Source organism: Cyprinodon tularosa, unplaced genomic scaffold (assembly GCF_016077235.1).
Source record: "Cyprinodon tularosa strain WSP-4 unplaced genomic scaffold, ASM1607723v1 ctg796, whole genome shotgun sequence".
Classification (NCBI taxonomy): Eukaryota; Metazoa; Chordata; class Actinopteri; order Cyprinodontiformes; family Cyprinodontidae; genus Cyprinodon; species Cyprinodon tularosa.
This window is the reverse complement of record NW_024039558.1, coordinates 486,861-505,557: the sequence shown is the minus strand read 5'-3', so window position 1 is coordinate 505,557 and position 18,697 is coordinate 486,861. Positions and strand designations below refer to the sequence as shown.

Genomic DNA, 18,697 nt, shown 5'->3' with positions numbered 1-18,697 from the left:
GGGCCAGGCTTAAATTTTTTTTAGTTTGAGAATAAAATAAATGCAATATTATAAGAAATTTGTTATATTACGAAAATTTCAGAGAGAAAGCTTGTAGCTCCGCCCAGCAGATGACAGGCGACCAGCTCCACCAATCAGCAACCACTTTGACATCCTGCCCAGTTTGATACTGCTGCTAAAAGATTTCCTGATTTGTCAAACCGATGTTAAAGTAGAACTTCACACGATGCTCCACATTCCTCACTTTAGGGAAGAAAGGGATTCTGGGAATAGTTGTCATAAAAACAACTTTATTCTCGTAATTTTACGAATTTATTCTCGTAATTTTAAGAATTTATTCTCGTAACTTTATGACTTTATTCTTGTTGCGACTTTATTCTCTAATTTTACGACTTTATTCTTGTAATGTTACAACTTAAAGGTATACTATGCATCTGGTGTTGATTTTTTCAGCGAGGCTCCCCCCAGAGGGCGAAAGTAAAAGTGCACTGTCGTAAATATGCTCAGCTGTTCTCCTGGTTTCTCCGTCAAGCCAGGCGCGGTTGTTTTGAGCTTAGCAGACAGGCGAACGCAACGAATCACCATGTCTACTGCGGTAAGTGACTATTTAATTCCAATTTTCGAGTTTGAAAATTTAGCATGTTTCCGACATGGGCTTTCGCTGTTTTCTCGCTGGTTCCGCCATGATAACTGCGCAAATATGGCCACTGCGCTAGCAACGAGCATGCCTTTCACTAGGGGCGTGTAGCAGTTCTCGCAGTAAAGCAAGACCGACTCTCGCGATGCACGACACTTCTGAGCCTGTGTGCGGGCCGAGGGCTCCTGCAATTGCAAGTACGGTATTTCCCCTACAGACCACCAGGGCGGCCGAGAAAACCTTTGTTTGACCTGAAATGACTCATTTAATCATCCAAAACGTTATGGAACACATTAATTAACTGAAAAATGTTGCATAGTGTGCCTTTAATTCTCGAAAACCCTCTAGCCTGGCCCTGCTACTCTGTGGTACTGTAGATATTTAGTAGATGATGGAAGTTATCTGAAGGTAGAGCATTTAGACGATGCATGGTGCAGGAGGAGACCCAGCAGGTCCTCCTCCTCCTCTGATTGGTTCCTAAACCGACAAATCCTAAAAAGTTCAGCATCAGTAGAAAAATGGCCACTTTTTTCTGCTTCCTGTGGAGCTTCAATCAATCACCATGGAGACGGTGGTTAATAAGGGTTTGGATCAGTCCCTATCAGTCAGAGCTGCTGTCCTCGCTCACAGATACGGACTGAGATGTGATTCCTGCTTTCGTCAGTCAGCGTCTCTGTTTGTGTGGCCAGATCTTATCAGAACCTCTGGCCAGCGGAGTGAGGAGAGTCTTTAGGAAGCAAGGTCATTGTAGAGCAAACACAGGAAGGAAGAGGTCTGTGGAAGGGGAACAATCTAAAAGTCATTGGACCTGCAGAGCGACGGGACCAGAACCTACAAGTCTGAGAACCTGGTGCTAGATGGAAGGAAACTGGGACATTTCTGGCTGATTCCAGCAGAAATTCTTTGAAACTGTGTCTAAACTAAACTCATCTGTCTTCACAGGGCTGTCCTCAGATCCTCCCCACCGCCGACATCCTCGTCCCCGCCGGGATGGTCCGTCCAATCACGCTGCGAGCTCGGAACCTCCCACAGCCTCAATCGGGTCAGAAGAACTATGAGTGTGTGTTCAACATCCAGGGGAGGGTGCAACGCATCCCTGCCGTGCGCTTCAACTCCTCCTGCATCCAGTGTCAGAACACCACGGTGAGAAGCTCCGCTGTCCTCAGCCCCCTCTGTCCCCTCCCAGCCCTCTGTCCCCTCCACCTCCTGACAGTCCAACCTTGGGCCCAGACGTTTTCAGCTTCTGGTTCTGGTTTGTCCCTGGCTTTAAAATGTCCCTCAGAGTGCCGGGTCGACTGTCCCTCAGATGGCCGGGGCGCCTGTCCCTCAGAGGGCCAGGTCGACTGTTCCTCAACTGTCCCTCAGAGGGCCGGGTCGCCTGTCCCTCAGAGGGTCGGCCTGCCTGTCCCTCAGAGGGCCAGGTCGACTGTCACTCAGATGGCCGGGGCGCCTGTCCCTCAGAGGGCCAGGTCGACTGTTCCTCAACTGTCCCTCAGAGGGCCGGGTCGCCTGTCCCTCAGAGGGTCGGCCTGCCTGTCCCTCAGAGGGCCAGGTCGACTGTCCCTCAGAGGGTCGGCCTGCCTGTCCCTCAGAGGGCCAGGTCGACTGTCACTCAGATGGCCGGGGCGCCTGTCACTCAGAGGGCCAGGTCGACTGTTACTCAACTGTCCCTCAGAGGGCCGGGTCGCCTGTCCCTCAGAGGGCCAGGTCGACTGTCACTCAGCTGGCCGGGGCGCCTGTCCCTCAGAGGGCCAGGTCGACTGTCACTCAGATGGCCGGGGCGCCTGTCCCTCAGAGGGCCAGGTCGACTGTTCCTCAACTGTCCCTCAGAGGGCCGGGTCGCCTGTCCCTCAGAGGGTCGGCCTGCCTGTCCCTCAGAGGGCCAGGTCGACTGTCCCTCAGAGGGTCGGCCTGCCTGTCCCTCAGAGGGCCAGGTCGACTGTCACTCAGCTGGCCGGGGCGCCTGTCCCTCAGAGGGCCAGGTCGACTGTCACTCAGATGGCCGGGGCGCCTGTCCCTCAGAGGGCCAGGTCGACTGTTCCTCAACTGTCCCTCAGAGGGCCGGGTCGCCTGTCCCTCAGAGGGTCGGCCTGCCTGTCCCTCAGAGGGCCAGGTCGACTGTCCCTCAGAGGGCCGGGTCGCCTGTCCCTCAGAGGGCCAGGAAGCCTGTCTTTCATAAGGCCGGGGTCGCCTGTCCCTCAGAGGGCCGGGTCGCCTGTCCCTCAGAGGGTTGGCCTGCCTGTCCCTCAGAGGGCCGGGTCGCCTGTCCCTCAGAGGGTCGGCCTGCCTGTCCCTCAGAGGGCCAGGTCGACTGTCACTCAGCTGGCCGGGGCGCCTGTCCCTCAGAGGGCCAGGTCGACTGTCACTCAGATGGCCGGGGCGCCTGTCCCTCAGAGGGCCAGGTCGACTGTTCCTCAACTGTCCCTCAGAGGGCCGGGTCGCCTGTCCCTCAGAGGGTCGGCCTGCCTGTCCCTCAGAGGGCCAGGTCGACTGTCACTCAGCTGGCCGGGGCGCCTGTCCCTCAGAGGGCCGGGTCGCCTGTCCCTCAGAGGGCCAGGAAGCCTGTCTTTCATAAGGCCGGGGTCGCCTGTCCCTCAGAGGGCCAGGTCGACTGTTCCTCAACTGTCCCTCAGAGGGCCGGGTCGCCTGTCCCTCAGAGGGTCGGCCTGCCTGTCCCTCAGAGGGCCAGGTCGACTGTCCCTCAGAGGGTCGGCCTGCCTGTCCCTCAGAGGGCCAGGTCGACTGTCCCTCAGAGGGTCGGCCTGCCTGTCCCTCAGAGGGCCAGGTCGACTGTCACTCAGAGGGCCGGGGCGCCTGTCCCTCAGAGGGTCGGCCTGCCTGTCCCTCAGAGGGCCAGGTCGACTGTCACTCAGAGGGCCGGGGCGCCTGTCCCTCAGAGGGCCAGGAAGCCTGTCTTTCATAAGGCCGGGGTCGCCTGTCCCTCAGAGGGCCGGGGCGCCTGTCCCTCAGAGGGCCGGGGTCCCTGTCCCTCTGAGGGCCGGGGCGCCTGTCCCTCTGAGGGCCGGGGCCCTTGTCTCTCTCCGGTACCTGAAAACAGGACAATGTTTTTATCCGTATTTGTCCTATTCAACATGTGGGTGGACCTGTCCTTTAGAAAATGTCCCCGTCCTTGACCCCAGCCTGGACCCCATCCCTCACAGAGACACGTCCAGAGGGACGTCACAGATTGATTGCCGTCCTCTGCCTAGATGACACTTGCCATTTGTTGTCCCGCGTTCAGGAGACGCACACACCAACTGTTGTCCGTCTGCTCGCACTCATTTCCTGTCCTTCATCCGTCTTCCTGTCGGCGAGGCTGCCCGGCAACACGCAGACATGCCTCCACAGCGGCTCATTCCGCCGTACAGATGGTCAGTGTGTCTGTATTTAATTACATCTCTGCTCCCAGTGGAAATTGGTCATTTAGTGCCTAAGCACAGAATTCATGTCCCATCAGTTTATGGAACTTTATCCTGGTCCTGCTGCATTTCTTAATCATGCTTCTGGATGTCCTTTGTTTCCAAACCCTGGGAACCCCCCCCCTCTGTTTAATTGCCCAAACCAAGAAGCTCAGAGTCGAGCTTGTCACATTCTCTGTTTAGGACAGAAACTAATGTCTCCAACTAAACAGGTTTATTTTAGAGACTTTTGGCCCTGAAGCCGTTTTTTGCCTTCAGGACTGTTTCTGTTTCTAGTCATGGTTCCTTTGATCGCTCCACCTTTTCTTGGCCTTTCTAGAGCAGTTCAATGTCAGTGCTATCAACATTCAAGGATATACCATTAGGCAATACTAGACAGCTGCCTAGGGCCCCAAGTTCCTGAAGGCCCCATAAAACTCTGTTTACGCGTATGGTTAATACAACTATTCCTTATTTGTGCACATTAATTATGTTTTTGATAAAAATCCTTTGGCTAAAATGCCATCAGAACGCTGATAATATTCAGTGTGTCTCAGCCCCCCCCTTCAGTGTCCACCATATTGGATCAGTCCATTTGCTGCACATGTTCAGAAAGGTCCAAACAGACAGCAGCAAACCATTTGAAAACAAACCATGCAAAGAGCAGTGTTGCCAACTTAGCGCTTTAGTCGCTATATTTAGCCACTTTTCAGACCCCTCTAGCACTTTGATTTCTAAAAAGCTCCTAGCGCCAAATCTAGCGACTTTTTTCTGCTACTGGAGACTTTGGAGACAACATCTAAAAGCAGCGAACTCTGCTCTCCAGAGCAAGTAGATTGGTAACCCCGCCTCCTGCTCTCCTCTATCTTGTCTGCTGTCATGATTCATGCAGCTATTATTTCATCCAAATGAAAAATGGAGAACAGATAAGCAGATCATGGCTTGTCTACAGTGAAAAGAAGGACTGGGTTATTTACTTTGGCCTTTTTGGAAACACAGGAAGGAGCAATCAGCTAAGTGAGCTTAGTGCTTGGAAAAAATCTTTCATTCCTTTAGAGACAGCATGAAAAGTCAGCTGAGTACAAAACATAGAGAGGAAAACAAGAAGAAAAGGGACAAGAAGAGAGGGACACAACCTAGAACAGATAATGGATGTCTATTCTATTAACATTTCTCTATCTGGAGAATGGGGCTGTTCTATGTGTTGTCTTCTCTATTCAGAGGGGCCCCTGCCTGTCTTTGACTAGGGCCCCAAATTTCCTAAATCCGCCCCTTGTAGCTACCATAGTGACCATAGGAAACAGGCTTTCTGAAGTGCTCCAGTTTGTTTTATTGCAGTTTGCTGAATACAATTTTATATTCATCTCATTTTAAAGGAAGATTATTGTACTGATTTTATTAAAAGAAAAGTTAATGATTAATTTAGCATTAATCTGTAAAAAAATAAAAACAATATTCAGCACGATCACTGAGTCTGCGAGCGGCCATCTTTGCCCAAATATAGTAGCCCCTCCCTCCTGCCATCTTCCAGCAGTGACGTCACGGTGCGGTAAGCCTAGCGCCATTCTCCCCGCTTTCCAAGCTAAATCAATGGGAACTACTAGACACATCTGCAATCAACAACAATTATTGAAGATTTCCAGAGGACTTCACCATTGAAATTCACCAGAGCTATAGTGAAACTGACAATGCCCACGTGCATGGCAGCTGGATGCTGGAATACATCGGGTAAAAGTGAAAATAAAGAGTTATTCCACCTTTCTGATTCCTGATCCTCCACGGACGGGTTGGTCGTTGGATCGCCAACTTGAAGAGGGAGGATTTGCCATCGAACTTCTGGCCAGAGAAAAAACCCGTAATATGTAGCCAACATTTGGAAGAAGAATGTTTTCAAGATGACTTGGATAATAGCGCGTTGTGACAAACACCAGATACAGCACTGGGACTTGATCAACAGCCGATACCGCACCGTGACGTCACTAACCAGTAGGTGGCAGTAGTGTTCTTTGACAAACATGGATGCCTCCAGTAAAGCACATTCACAGGAAAATTACTCTGAATTAAAAACACTGATCATTTATTGAACAGGATGGAATCATTTCAGATTTAAAGAACTTTCAGAAGTTTGAATTCTGAATATGAGCGACTTTTCTTTAAATAGAAGGGGGCCACGTTTAGCTCCCTGTGGGACGCCTGCCTCTTGTTTTCTTTCGCTTCTTTGGGCTAAAAGCCGCTGGTGTCTGATGTTGTTAATGAAAATTTAGAATCACATTTTATTCAGTTTTATTTTTTATCTGTACCTCTATAACTGTAAGGAAACATGGAGGCCTGTATTGGTGTCACGGGTAGGAATGGATCCTCTATTCGCCGCTGGTCGACCCTCATCGACGCTGCGTTTGTCATGGAGGTTCAGACGTCTTGTGAACGTTTGGTTTGCTGAGTTTCTCACAGGGAGCAGCGGGTTGCTTTTGGTCGGTCTGCTCGGTCAGCCGTTGATGTATGACCATCTGATGGCGCTCTCATATAAAAGCAGGTGTGACTGATTAAGGTCTGATGTGAACCGACAGGCGGGTATTAAACCTCCTCTCTCAGCCTCAGTTAGCAGAAGCTCCTCATCCATCTCTCCATCTTCACCTCCAGTTATTCCACTGGGGGTTCTGCTAATCCCCCCCTCCTCTTCATGATATTTTCTTTTTTGATCCCCCATCGGCTGCATTTGTTGCATTGTAGAGGAGTAACGATGTTCCACCTCCTGATGTTTCCAAAAACATACCATTCTCTTTAAACTAAAACAGTTTGGACGATAAAAAGTGTAAATTTGGTTTCTATCATCAGCAGCGGCCCCTTAACCACCGCCCCACCGGGACTTGGGTTACCTTGGCAACAAAGGATCAACATTTCTTTCATATTTTTCAATTAGTGGGTCCTTAGGTGTGGCTGGTTGGTCTCTCTGAGGGGCCTTTAGGTCAGTTTGTGTCTGAAGGGCCCTTAGTTGGTCCCCTAAGCCTGAGTGGGTCCTTGTTCTGGACCTGTCCAGGAACAGAACCAGAATAAATGGACTCTGGACTTAAACTGTCTTTAGTTTGATCCGTTTCTGAGGAATTGGGTCAGGGTGTATCAGTCCATCTCGACGGTGGCGTCAGCTGTAGGAGTTGCCCTGAAATCGAAGGGTTTCAATGTGATTCTTGGGTAAGACCTCCACCTCCTCAACTGATGGTGGTCAGAGGGACTGGTGGCGCCAGTGTACGGCAGCCTCGCTTCCATCAGTGGCTTACCACCATCAGTGTGTGCGTGAACGGGTGAAATGACTGAATACAGTGTAAAGCACTTTGGTTGAGTCTCCTGAGGTGAAAAAAGCGCTATATAAGTACAGGACATGTATCATTTTACCATCTCATGTTTATTCGGTCTTGGTTCCAACCAGAAAAGTCCACATTTTGGTTCTTTTCATTAATACAATCTGAAAAACTCACATGGAAAGAAAAAGACAATTAGAAGAAGTTAATTGATACAATTACTTTAGTCTTTGGCGTTCAGACTTCAGCAGGAAACATTAGAAATGAATTTGCTTTGATATGCATGAGCAGGAGTAAAGAACATTACACTGGAAAATTTATCTAGAAATAAGTAAAATTTCTTAAATTAAGTGTACTTACCATTAGGGACGCACAATATAATCGGCCCCCTATCGGTATCGGCCTTAAAACTGAATATCGGACATCGGCCACCCCACCGATATTTAACCCGGTTTCTAAAGTCTAAAAAAAAAAAAAAATTAAAACTTAAAAACTTCTAAAGACGAGGGAAAAAATATTGATCCATTAAAATATCCCAATATCTTCATATGCTGATATATTGCCATTTAAAAACACCATATCAATCTCTTTTACTAATGAAATATTGCTATATGTCATCGTTATGCTACGAAATCCCCCTAAAATTCACCAAATGTTGCCATATTTTTATATGTTGATATATTGACGCGGTATCGATCTATTTTACTAACAAAATCTCACAAGAATTTGCAAAATATCACGAGAGTTTGTAACAGAACGATTAAATTTCACCAGATTTTGAAAGTAAAATAGATCGATACCGCGTTTTTAAAAATCAATTTGATATCAGCATATGAAAATATATTTGAGTATATTATTTTTCAAAGTGTCAGAAATGGATAAAAAAACTGCTATTTTCAATGACTACTTATTTTTGTCCAGCTTTAACATCAGTATCGACATCAGTATCGGCTACATGAGTTTTAAAATATCGGCATATCGGATATCGGCCAAAATCCCAATATCGTGCATCCCTACTTACCATTATATTCCAACATCTAGAAACACACTGCTAAACAATCTAGAAATAAGTAAAGAATACTTAAATTAGGTGTATTTACCCTTAATTTGAGTAGGTAAGTAAGAGGATTTGCCAATGGAATAAGTATTTTTACTCTTAAAATAAGATAATTAGATAAAATGCACTTGAAATAAGACATTGCAATTGTTTTTTTTCTTAATTTAAATGTAAATTGTCTTGTTCCATTGGCAAAGTGTCTCACTTACCTCCTCAATCCAAGAAAAAATTCACTTATTTTAAGAAAAAATGACTTATTAAGATTTACATTTTTTGCAGTGGGAAGGTGTTGATGGCAGCAGCACAGCTGATATTTCTCTCCAGGATGGAGTCACAGCCAAATAGGAACAGACCAGATGAAGCTACTATGAGAAAAAGCAGAGAGAGCAGAACGTTAGAGATTGAACTAACAGATTCGGCAGAGTGGGAGAATAGAGATAGAATGAAGCAGAATGATGAAAAAGGGGTCCCTATGTCCTCCAGCAGTCTAAGCCTATAGCAGCAGAACTATAGAGATAGCTCAGGATAACCTGAGCCACTCTAACTAGAAGCTTTATCAAAGAGGAAAGTTTTAAGCCTAGCCTTAAAAGTAGACTAGGTGACTCTTCGAGAATCCTTGAAGGTTCCAAACGTTCCCAACAATCGGCACTTCAAAGTTCTGAGAGGGTCGATCCAGTTGGTTCCATCAGACCGATCAGCTGGACTCATTCACTGTCACCACCCAGAGGTTAAAAGGTCTTGGTTGGATTCATGCAGCTTCTAGAACCTTCAGAACCTCATCAGCCAAGTACATTTCCTCCTGTGTCTTTCTGCCATGGAATGACAGCGGCTCTATAGATCAATACGGACTAGAATAACTCTCATAACGATGAGAGGATGAGCTGCAGCTGCAGACGGAGCCCATTAGGCGCCGTCTCAGGAACCGATGCAGAATAAATGATGCTGATTAATTAGAGCCTTGGGATTGAAGCCAATCGTCGGTTTTAGATGTCGGGATCTCCGTTCAGCACATCAGATGTTTTCCGTCCGACTCGTTGGTTGTTGATTAACAGGAAATTTTCCTAAAGCCAGTTTGTGTGTTTCTGCAGTATACGTATGATGGAGACGAGGCCGGAGATCTGCAGGTGGACTTCTCCATCGTCTGGGACGGAGACTTCCTCATCGACAAACCTGCCTACATGAAAGGTGACCCTGAAAAACCTTCCGCCTCAGTTTTTATGGCAGAGTAAAGAGAAAAGGTTCTGATTCTGGTCGGTCATCCTGTGCTTCTTCTCAGTGTCGCTCTATAAGTGTGAAGCTCAGCGCTCCAGCTGCGGTCAGTGCCTCAAAGCGCCCTCTGTCTTTGAATGCGGGTGGTGTGTGGAGAGCAGGAAGTGCCTCCTGCGGCAGCACTGTCCGTCCGCCGAGCAGAACTGGATGCATCATGGCCGCCACAACGTGCGCTGCAGCCATCCGCGCATCACTATGGTAGGGCCTAGTTCCGTCGATCCGACCTGCTGCTCAGACGATCAGCTCGTCATCGGCGCCTCCTCTCTCCTGTAGATCGACCCGCTAACTGGACCGCGGGAGGGCGGGACCCGGGTGACCATCGAGGGCGAGAACTTGGGTCTGCAGGTGAAGGAGATCACTCACATCCAGGTGGCCGGCGTCCGCTGTAACCCGGTCCCATCGCTCTACATCAGCGCCGAGAGGTCAGTGTAGCCTGTGTGGTCGGACGCGTTCAGGTGGACCGGTTCTGACTCTTCCTGGATCGTTTGCAGGATCGTCTGCGACATGGCGGAAGCGCTCCTCCCCCACTCCCCCGGCGGACCCGTGGAGCTGTGCATCGGCGTTTGCAGCGCCGAGTACCGGACTCTGTCTACCCAGACCTACTCCTTCGTGGTGAGTGTTTGACTGGACCAGTTCCACTGTGACCCGGTCCAGTTTACCTAAACCTTACTTTATCTACATGGGAGAAAACATTCAGATTCAGCTTATTGGTGTTTCCAGAAGAATCTTCTCTCAACCAACCGTCTGTTTATCACTTTATTTATAAAGCATCATAAAGCACCAAAGGGCTGAACAAATGGAACAAATTATTTAGATAAATAAAGAACTGTTGATCATTAAAGTAGAAACATGTTTGACTCAAGGAGAAGATGTAGACCTCAGAAGTTAATCAGAAGTCGTTTCAGTTTTGAAGATATAAACAAATATAAACCTTAGTTTGCCACCAGGGGCCGGTGTGAGAGGAAGAGAGCCCCTCTGACCCGGTGGTGGGAGCGATTACTTCCTGCCCAATGACCCTAAAGGCTGATTTATGCTCAGAAACCAGATCGTCTGTGTGTCTCGCAGTTAACCTAGATATGCCCTGCCCCTTCCGCAGACACTCTGCTGCACCTCTTCGAAATTGTAGGTGATCGCAGACAGGAGGCCTCTGATTGGTCAAATCTCCACTGCTCTACTCTATGCGTATTTCCTGTTTGGTTTCTTACCGGCTTGTTTTGTTTGTCTGACCGCCATTGTGGAAAACGACTGGTGAAGTTGGAGCAGCTAGCAGAGCGAGGTGCGCGAGAACGCTGGGACCCTTTTTCCACCTGGATCCCCGCTCTTTTTGGCCCTCATGTCCCTCCGTTGTAGCACAAACTTGCCCCCACTTCCTCAGCGCCTCGGCCGTATCTAGACCCACAGCTAGTTCCTGATTGGCCCTCTGGCGTTGTGGTGTGGAATAACAGTGACTTTACGCTCCATGATTGGCTGAACGTTGCCACATGACGTAAAACATTGTGGTTGCCCAGACAACAATAACATCACGCAGCGTCTGTTTGCCGAATCGGTAGCATCTGTAGCGTTAGCGTGTCTAATGATCGATGAAGTTTTACCTGATCGATAATAAAACTGAAAAAAATGGTGAACAAAGTAACTGTTAGACCGTGATATAAAGAGCTGGGTACCGCTGTGGCTAGCTGTGCTCAGCTAACAGGTTAGCCTCTGTTAGCTCAGGCAGTTAGCCATATTAAGCTACACTACTTTTAACTTTGTGTCATCAACAGCTGTTTGTTTCTACAAGTAGAATAACGGTTTTATTTGTCTAAAAATCTACGAAAGTCAGTTTTTAAGATGTTCCATTTGTCCTCCTCTGCCCTCAGATTTTAATAAAGACCTAAAATAAGCTGAGACTTTTTGTGTGTCCTTGTTAAATGGCAGAACTCAATCTTTGAACGCAGGGCTTTCTTTCCAGACCGACAATGATTGTTTTCTACTTTCGGCTACTTTAGATCTCAGATGAAATGTAAAATCATAGCAAATATAGGGAATAATTAGCCTCGTGAGACCATCCTGATCTCGCGAGCTTTCAAGGTTTCACTCGCTAATCAGTCTGGAGACTCTCCGTTGAAGAAAATTTGGAGCCGTTCACCAAACGAACGTCCAATCAGCGTTGGCTTTGAGGCGGGTTGAAGTGTGACGCAACGAGAAGCGCGACAGTTCAGTCTAAAAAACATGGCGGCTTCAGCCGATGAAACTAGCGTTAGCGTGGCTATCGAGCAAGTTTTATCGGAATTACAGAGTATTTCTTCACTAAAAGAAGAGCAAAACACTGCTCTGGAGGCTTTTCTCAGAGGAAAAGATGTTTTTGCTCTTCTCCCGACTGGTTTCAACAAGAGTTTGATCTATCAATTGGCTCCTCTTCGTCGTCGCTCTGTTAGTACGTCATATGCTTCGTTGATCTGATTGGTTTATTTGGCCCGTCTATCACCAACATAGGCCAATCAGCTAACCAGTATTTTCGCCCCTTCCCAAAATTACTTCAACGGAAGGTTTCCGGAGTCAGGTTAGGTAATAATATCTTGAGACTCCAAAAGTCTGAAAAATGTGATGCTTAAGAAAAGGTGCAATACAGTTTGTCTGAGTGGAGTTTCCATATGATGATGTCACAAGAAAGGGCAGGACGTCGAGCAGATCTGGTACCCACACCATCCACAACACCTGGCACACCTGGGACACTATCCCAGACACCGTGCAGGACGCTAGTTTGTAGCTCTGTGCGACGGTCTGTTGGTTTGCATCTGAAGCCAAAACACGCAGTGCCACAGCCAGTCTTTGGGGAACACTCATGGGTGAACTGTGCATCGTGTCACTACCTGATCCATCCGGGAAACACGATCCGTCCTGCGCATGCCCCATTTACGCATGCAGATATACATCAGGGTCACCCTCGATTTTATTTTGTTATACCTAAATTTGTTTTTCCCTCCCCAAAAATAGTAAGCGTACTAAAATATAATGTGTTAAAGGTTAATAATGTATTTCCTGAGAAAATAAATGCCTTAAAATCATTTCTGTTTACGTTACTTCCAGGAGCTAATTTTGTTGGCTTTGGATTTAAACATAAATCTAGTCTTTTTGAGTTTTATTTTCTCCTTTTGCATTACCATTATGCTATATAGTGCATAATCTCAAGAAAGAAAGAACTAAAATGCAGATAAACGCGGTTTAATCAGATTTTGCTGGACTCGAGCATATCCCATGATGACATCAGAGAAGCTGTTTAGCGGAGAATATGTAAAAAACATCAAAATTGACTCAGAAAAGTTATAAAAGCATTTTTTGAAGTTGTGCATTAGCATTCTTCAGTGAGTTAAATATATAAATAAGTAATTTTATTACCATAATTACATTATTTATGGAAACCCGGATGTATATCTTTCGCGCATGCGCAGGACGAATCGTTTTTCCGGGACAGACCGGGTAGTGACATGTCGCCCGGCGTTGGATGAGGGGTTGTAGACGGCGAACAAGCTTGTCAAAAAGTGCAGACCATGCATCATGGAAAATATCTGCAGCATACCTGCAAAAAGCTAACTGCGACACACTGCTGCAGGAGGATAACCATCCTTTGAGAGCGATGAAGTACTAGTGAAATACAGTCAGGACTTTTACCGGAGCCTAGATGGTACCGTCTCGGCCCGGTTTCCTTCATGTCCGCAGTAACGGTACGTAGACATGTGGTACCAGAACTTCTCTGGATCAAAGCTCAAAAAACCCGGAACCTGGCACAGAGAGGAGATGGGACTGATCCAGGATCTTTTTCTAAAAAACAAACTTTTAAAAAAACTTTAAATGGTGTTTTTCTTTATAGAGGATAATTTTCTCAATGGTTAAAAGTAAAACTTTAAGTTCTGCTTTGGTTTCCACCCTCAGAGCCCAGGTTTTACCCGGATCCGTCCGCTGAAGGGGCCCGTTTCTGGAGGAACCAGGCTGACAGTTATCGGTCGACACCTGGATTCCGGCAGCGGAGTCACCGTCTACATCCACAAGGAGGAGTGTCTGTTTGTGAAGTGAGTCCATCTGTTGCCTCTAAGCAGCGCTTCCTTCATCCAGATGACATTTTGTTCTCAGGACTTATTCTACGTTCAGACCGCACCCATCAAGAGCAGCAAAAACGCGCTGCCTGCTGCATTTTAGATGCTTGTAGCAGTTTGGTTCTGACAGCGGCTGAAGCATCTTTGCTGCTCTAGCTGCGCAGCCTAAAAGTGGGTCTGATGCGCGGTGGGCGGAGCTACCCTATCCTTTCTTTACCTCGAACAATGGCAGCTATATTAGCTGTGATCAGCGGGTAAAAAGTAGTTAGAATCTATGTTGAAGTGAGAAAGTCCTCCTGAAAACATGGTCTGTGCAGTCAGTTCATCCAGATTACCATCCTGCCTTCAAAGATAATTTCTCTGTGGGAGCCGCTCAGACCCCCACATACCGGCGCTGCGCTGTCACTGGGAATCCCCAGCAGCAGCTGCCTCAGGCCCGCTCGCCTCTTGGGGGTTTTCCCCTCCTGTTGGTGGCGGCTGGAAGTAGATGTTAGCGTTTTTCCCGTACGTAATCCAAACTGGAGGCACCAGGATGATAAATTTAACATATTTTGCCAGCAGGTTTCATTAATAACCTGTTTCAGAGGAGTGATCATAGCGCTCTGCATCAGCAGCGCTGTGTCTGACTCCCTGCCAGCTCCCAGATCAGCTTCTCTCATTGGTTGATGCGGCGCATCCAGCAGCTAAAGTTCAATTTTTCCAACTTGAGCAGCTGCTGCTTCTGAAGTGCGTCAGATGCCCAGAAGCTCATCAGCTGCTCTAAACGTGCTGCAGGACATTTTGCTGCACCTTTATGTGCGACAACCTTTGATTTTGCATGTAAACTAGCTGCTTCTGCAGGGTGCGCTCTGAATGTAGCATAAAACTGCTTCTGCTCACAGTGGCATCAAAATAAAAAAACACAATATTGCCCTGCGATGGACTGGTGACCCATCCAGGGTGGATCAACCACGGTAGAAATGAATGGAGGACCCATAGAGTCACTGAAAAAGAAAAACAGTCATTTGTAACATTTCAGTCACACAATTTGAAAAGCATTTTCTAATTGCACATTTTAAAATTCATTATTAGCCAGGACTTGTAAATTGAATTTTGTTTTTAATCCATTATTAAATCCTGGAATTTGATTTAGAGAAAGGATTTGAAAATACATTTAGGAATGCCAGTATTTAATAAAGCATTAATAAATACAATTTTAAATTCCTCTTAATAATTAATTCATAAAAATTTATTTTCAAATTACATGATTTAAATTCAAAATGGCTGGCTTTCTTTTTCAGTGAATGTCCTTCATAAAGATGGTGCTCTGTCAAGGTTCAGAACAGAGGACCCAGAATTCAGACAGACGGACAGTAAAATATCTCAAAGGGCGTTTATAAAAAAATGAGGGATCTGCAGTGAGCAGGTAGGGCGTCTAAGGCAGGAACCTCTGGTCGTAAAGTTCAGTCCGTGCCCAGAGGAAGAGGGGGATTCCAGCCGTACAGCTGCCGAAAAGATGCAGTTCAGAAGGGATCCGGGCCAGAAGGTCAGAGATCCGAAGAGGTTCCCAAAGGGAAATCCAAGTCGGCTTTTGGAAGCAGTTCCAGGATTGGTCAACAGGTAGAATCCAGCAGGAGTTCAAAGACGGGTTGGGCAAACAGATCAGAACGGGAAAAGACAGGCTCAGAGGTCTTAAGGCAGAATGGGTCAAGATCAGGCAATCAGAACCCAAACAGGTAGGCTAGAGAACTCACCAAAGGCTCGAATAATCTGGCACTGATGACTGGAAGCAGGTAGGTTAAATAGAGCAGGTGACACAGATCAACGGTGATGAGAAACTGGGGGGAGCTAGACAGGTGAACGGAATAAGTAATTTGACCATTAAAAGGCAAAGATCTGGGGACCTTTTATCGATCCCTGAGGAACTCCAGGTTTAAAACTAGCACTAACAGAACTCTCTCCTTCTGTAGACGCACGAATCGGGAGATAGTCTGCATAACTCCCGCCTCCTTGTCTGGCACCGGCCCCGCCCCTGTGCGTCTGATGATCGACAGGGCCGAGGTGACCAACTCTGATGTGGGTTACATCTACACCGACGACCCGACCATCTCCAGCATCGAGCCGAACTGGACCATCCTGAAGTGAGTCCTTTTGACTTTAATACAACTTCAATTATAGCCCCGGATCAAGCTGCATTAACCACTGAAAAACAGGACCGAGTTTATCGACAGAAGAACGAGAAAATTACCGGCAGCTCAGCCGACGGGCTGCTCCAGAACAGTCACAGCTGAACAGAACCAAGTCAGGAAAAACATGTTAAATGTTAACTATTGAATAATCCAAAACTTGAGAACAGAAGTAAAATGAAGCAGAGGGAGAAAAAGGTTGTCTTTGTGTCCTCCAGCAGTCTAAGCCTATAGCAGCAGAACTATAGAGATAGAATGATGAAAAAGGGGTCCCTATGTCCTCCGGCAGTCTAAGCCTATAGCAGCAGAACTATAGAGATAGCTCAGGATAAGCCTAGTTTTAAGGCTAGCCTTAAAAGTAGACAGGGTGTCTGCCTCACGGACTAAAACTGGTAGTTGGTTCCACAGGAGAGGAGCCTGATAACTAAAAGATCTGCCTCCCAATCTACTTTTAGAAGTTCTAGGAACCACTAGTAAACCTGTAGATTGAGAGCGAAGTGCTCTGTTAGGAACATAAGGAACAATCAGATCTCTGATATAAGATGGAGCTTGGCCATTTAAGGCTTTATATGTGAGAAGGAGGATTTTAAATTGTGGATCCAACCCTAGAAACTGAACCCTGTGTGTGTTTCTCCAGTGGCAGCACAGTGATAACCGTCACAGGAACCCACCTTCAAACCATCCAAGAGCCCAAAGTTCGAGCCAAATATGGAGGAGTGGAGACCAACAACGTAAGAACAGTTTCCTCCCTCACTAGTTCTCTTCATCGTCGCTGTGGTGCCTCCTCTTCATCACTCCACTCTCTCTGCTCTCCAGTACTGTACGGTGGTCAATGACAGCACCATGACATGCTTGGCTCCTGGTCTGATCTACAACAAACCCAACCCACCAGAGGAGGCGCTGCGGCCCGACGAGTTCGGCTTCATCTTTGACCAGGTTAGCTCTACGTCCGTTTCACCCGCTAAATTATTGTTATTCATCTATGACAATGGAAACTCTGCATTCTATGACCCATTTAATGGACTTATACAAGAAAAGAAAACAGGCGTTCTGTCACAGAGTGATTGCTCTGCAGTTCCTGGAGAATGCTAACCAACCGGTGAGCAGATGGAGAACAGGTACACAGAGCGGCACCCACCAGCAGAGATCTCACTCTCATCCACAGCAGCTGAACCAGTGGGAGGCTCCTCTTCCTCTTTGGTTCCCTGGACAAGGTGGCGGTTCTGAATGGACCAGAACCAACCACATACACTCTCATAGTTCTACAGGGGGTCCACTGCAGCTTCCTCTTTAGTGGTTTAGTAAATGAAAACATTTACTAGACCTGATGTCTAACCGGGACAGTTTATAAAAGAATAAATCAGCCATGATGTACATGGATGGACATGAGAGGAAGCAGATGACCTCAGATCTTCTGCTTCTCCTTAATGAAAGAATCACCTACTGAGAAAATGGCAAAACTGTTTCAATGATCAAGAGCTTCAAACTGCTCAACAGGTGGCTGCATCTGCATGAGCAGCAGCATAGATCTGTTAAAAACCTTGAAGAAAAGGTTAACCCTGTTAGGGTTGTTAAGTTTCCCCAACTTTAACCTATAAAAAATGAAACAAAGACTTAAGATGTAAGATTTTCCTGAAATGCTTTCCAAAGGAGAGACGGAGTATCAATCTCTGCATCTCCGCTTGGCTCAACACTTGCAGGCTTTTTATTGAGCAGTCAACACATACGCAATCTCTTAGACATAGCATGAACTTTTAAGATAGGGAACTTGCCTGGTTTCAGTATACGCTTTACACAAGGTGTCGAGGTTATGAACTCTCACTTCTGTGCTTCTCAAAGGAAAAACAGGAAAGCATTCTTGCAAAACATTTGACCGTCTCATGGCCTTCATACACTATTTCCAATGATGAGTAACATATAGAAAAACAAATGATTGAGAGCAATATAAAACATATAAATGAATAAAATTATAAAAACAGAAATCATAAGAACTCCAACAAACCCGATCCTGTGCAGAAAGAACAAGGATGAGCAACGTAAATCTGGAACCAAGTTATCTTCTCTGATGAATCGTCCTTCTGGTGGTTTAGGGTGTCTGGAGAAGAGAAAGCTAACTGCCTTAATGAAATGGGATCAAGAGCAAACATCTAGAAGTGATGAGCTAAAGCCACAGCGGAGTGCTGAGGGGTGAAGGCAGAAGAAAAGGGCTGAAAGAATCGAACACTGAAATGCTGGACCAGGACCAAGGAGACCCTGGGCTCTGATTTTAAACAGCAGACAGGAACCAAGAACTGGGTCAACTTTAAACACCAAGGAGACAAGAATCAGTCACCAGCTGCGTATTTCGGTTCCTTCTCACAAGTATTCCCAGAATCTACAACCATGAGAAAAATGTGCAAAATAAGTCGCTACACTGGAAAAACGATCTAGAAATGAGTAAAAATTTGTTAATTAAGTGCATTTACCCTTAATTTGAGCAGGTAAATGAGATAGTTTGCCAATGAAATGAGTATTTTTACTCTTAAAATAAGATAATTAGATAATATGCACTTGAAATAAGTCAATGCAATTGTGTTTTCTTATTTCAAACGTAAATTGTCCTGTTCCATTGGCAAAATGTCTCTTTTTTTCTCCCTAATCCAAGAACAAATGCACATATTTTAAGAAAAAAAGTAATTCACTATTTTTATGTTTTATATTCCCTCTAAAAAAACTACATCTACATTAGTAGCCATTCAAAATTTCCTTGGTTTCCTTGATGGATCATCGGCTGGTTCCATAAAATTCCTTTTTTAAACGTCA

The 18,697-nt window shown here is 46.4% G+C and overlaps 1 protein-coding gene across 1 annotated transcript in view; it reads left to right on the top strand.

Annotated features, from left to right (window-relative positions):
- The window catches only part of plxna3 (plexin A3), a 126,894-nt gene that overhangs the window by 82,882 nt on the left and 25,315 nt on the right, over positions 1-18,697 (top strand). Inside the window, exons 13-21 of the mRNA XM_038271217.1 lie at positions 1,580-1,780; positions 9,477-9,573; positions 9,665-9,855; positions 9,931-10,079; positions 10,149-10,269; positions 13,570-13,706; positions 15,680-15,850; positions 16,533-16,626; positions 16,712-16,831. Coding sequence (XP_038127145.1) covers positions 1,580-1,780; positions 9,477-9,573; positions 9,665-9,855; positions 9,931-10,079; positions 10,149-10,269; positions 13,570-13,706; positions 15,680-15,850; positions 16,533-16,626; positions 16,712-16,831 — 1,281 coding nt within the window. The remainder of the gene's footprint in view (positions 1-1,579; positions 1,781-9,476; positions 9,574-9,664; positions 9,856-9,930; positions 10,080-10,148; positions 10,270-13,569; positions 13,707-15,679; positions 15,851-16,532; positions 16,627-16,711; positions 16,832-18,697) is intronic.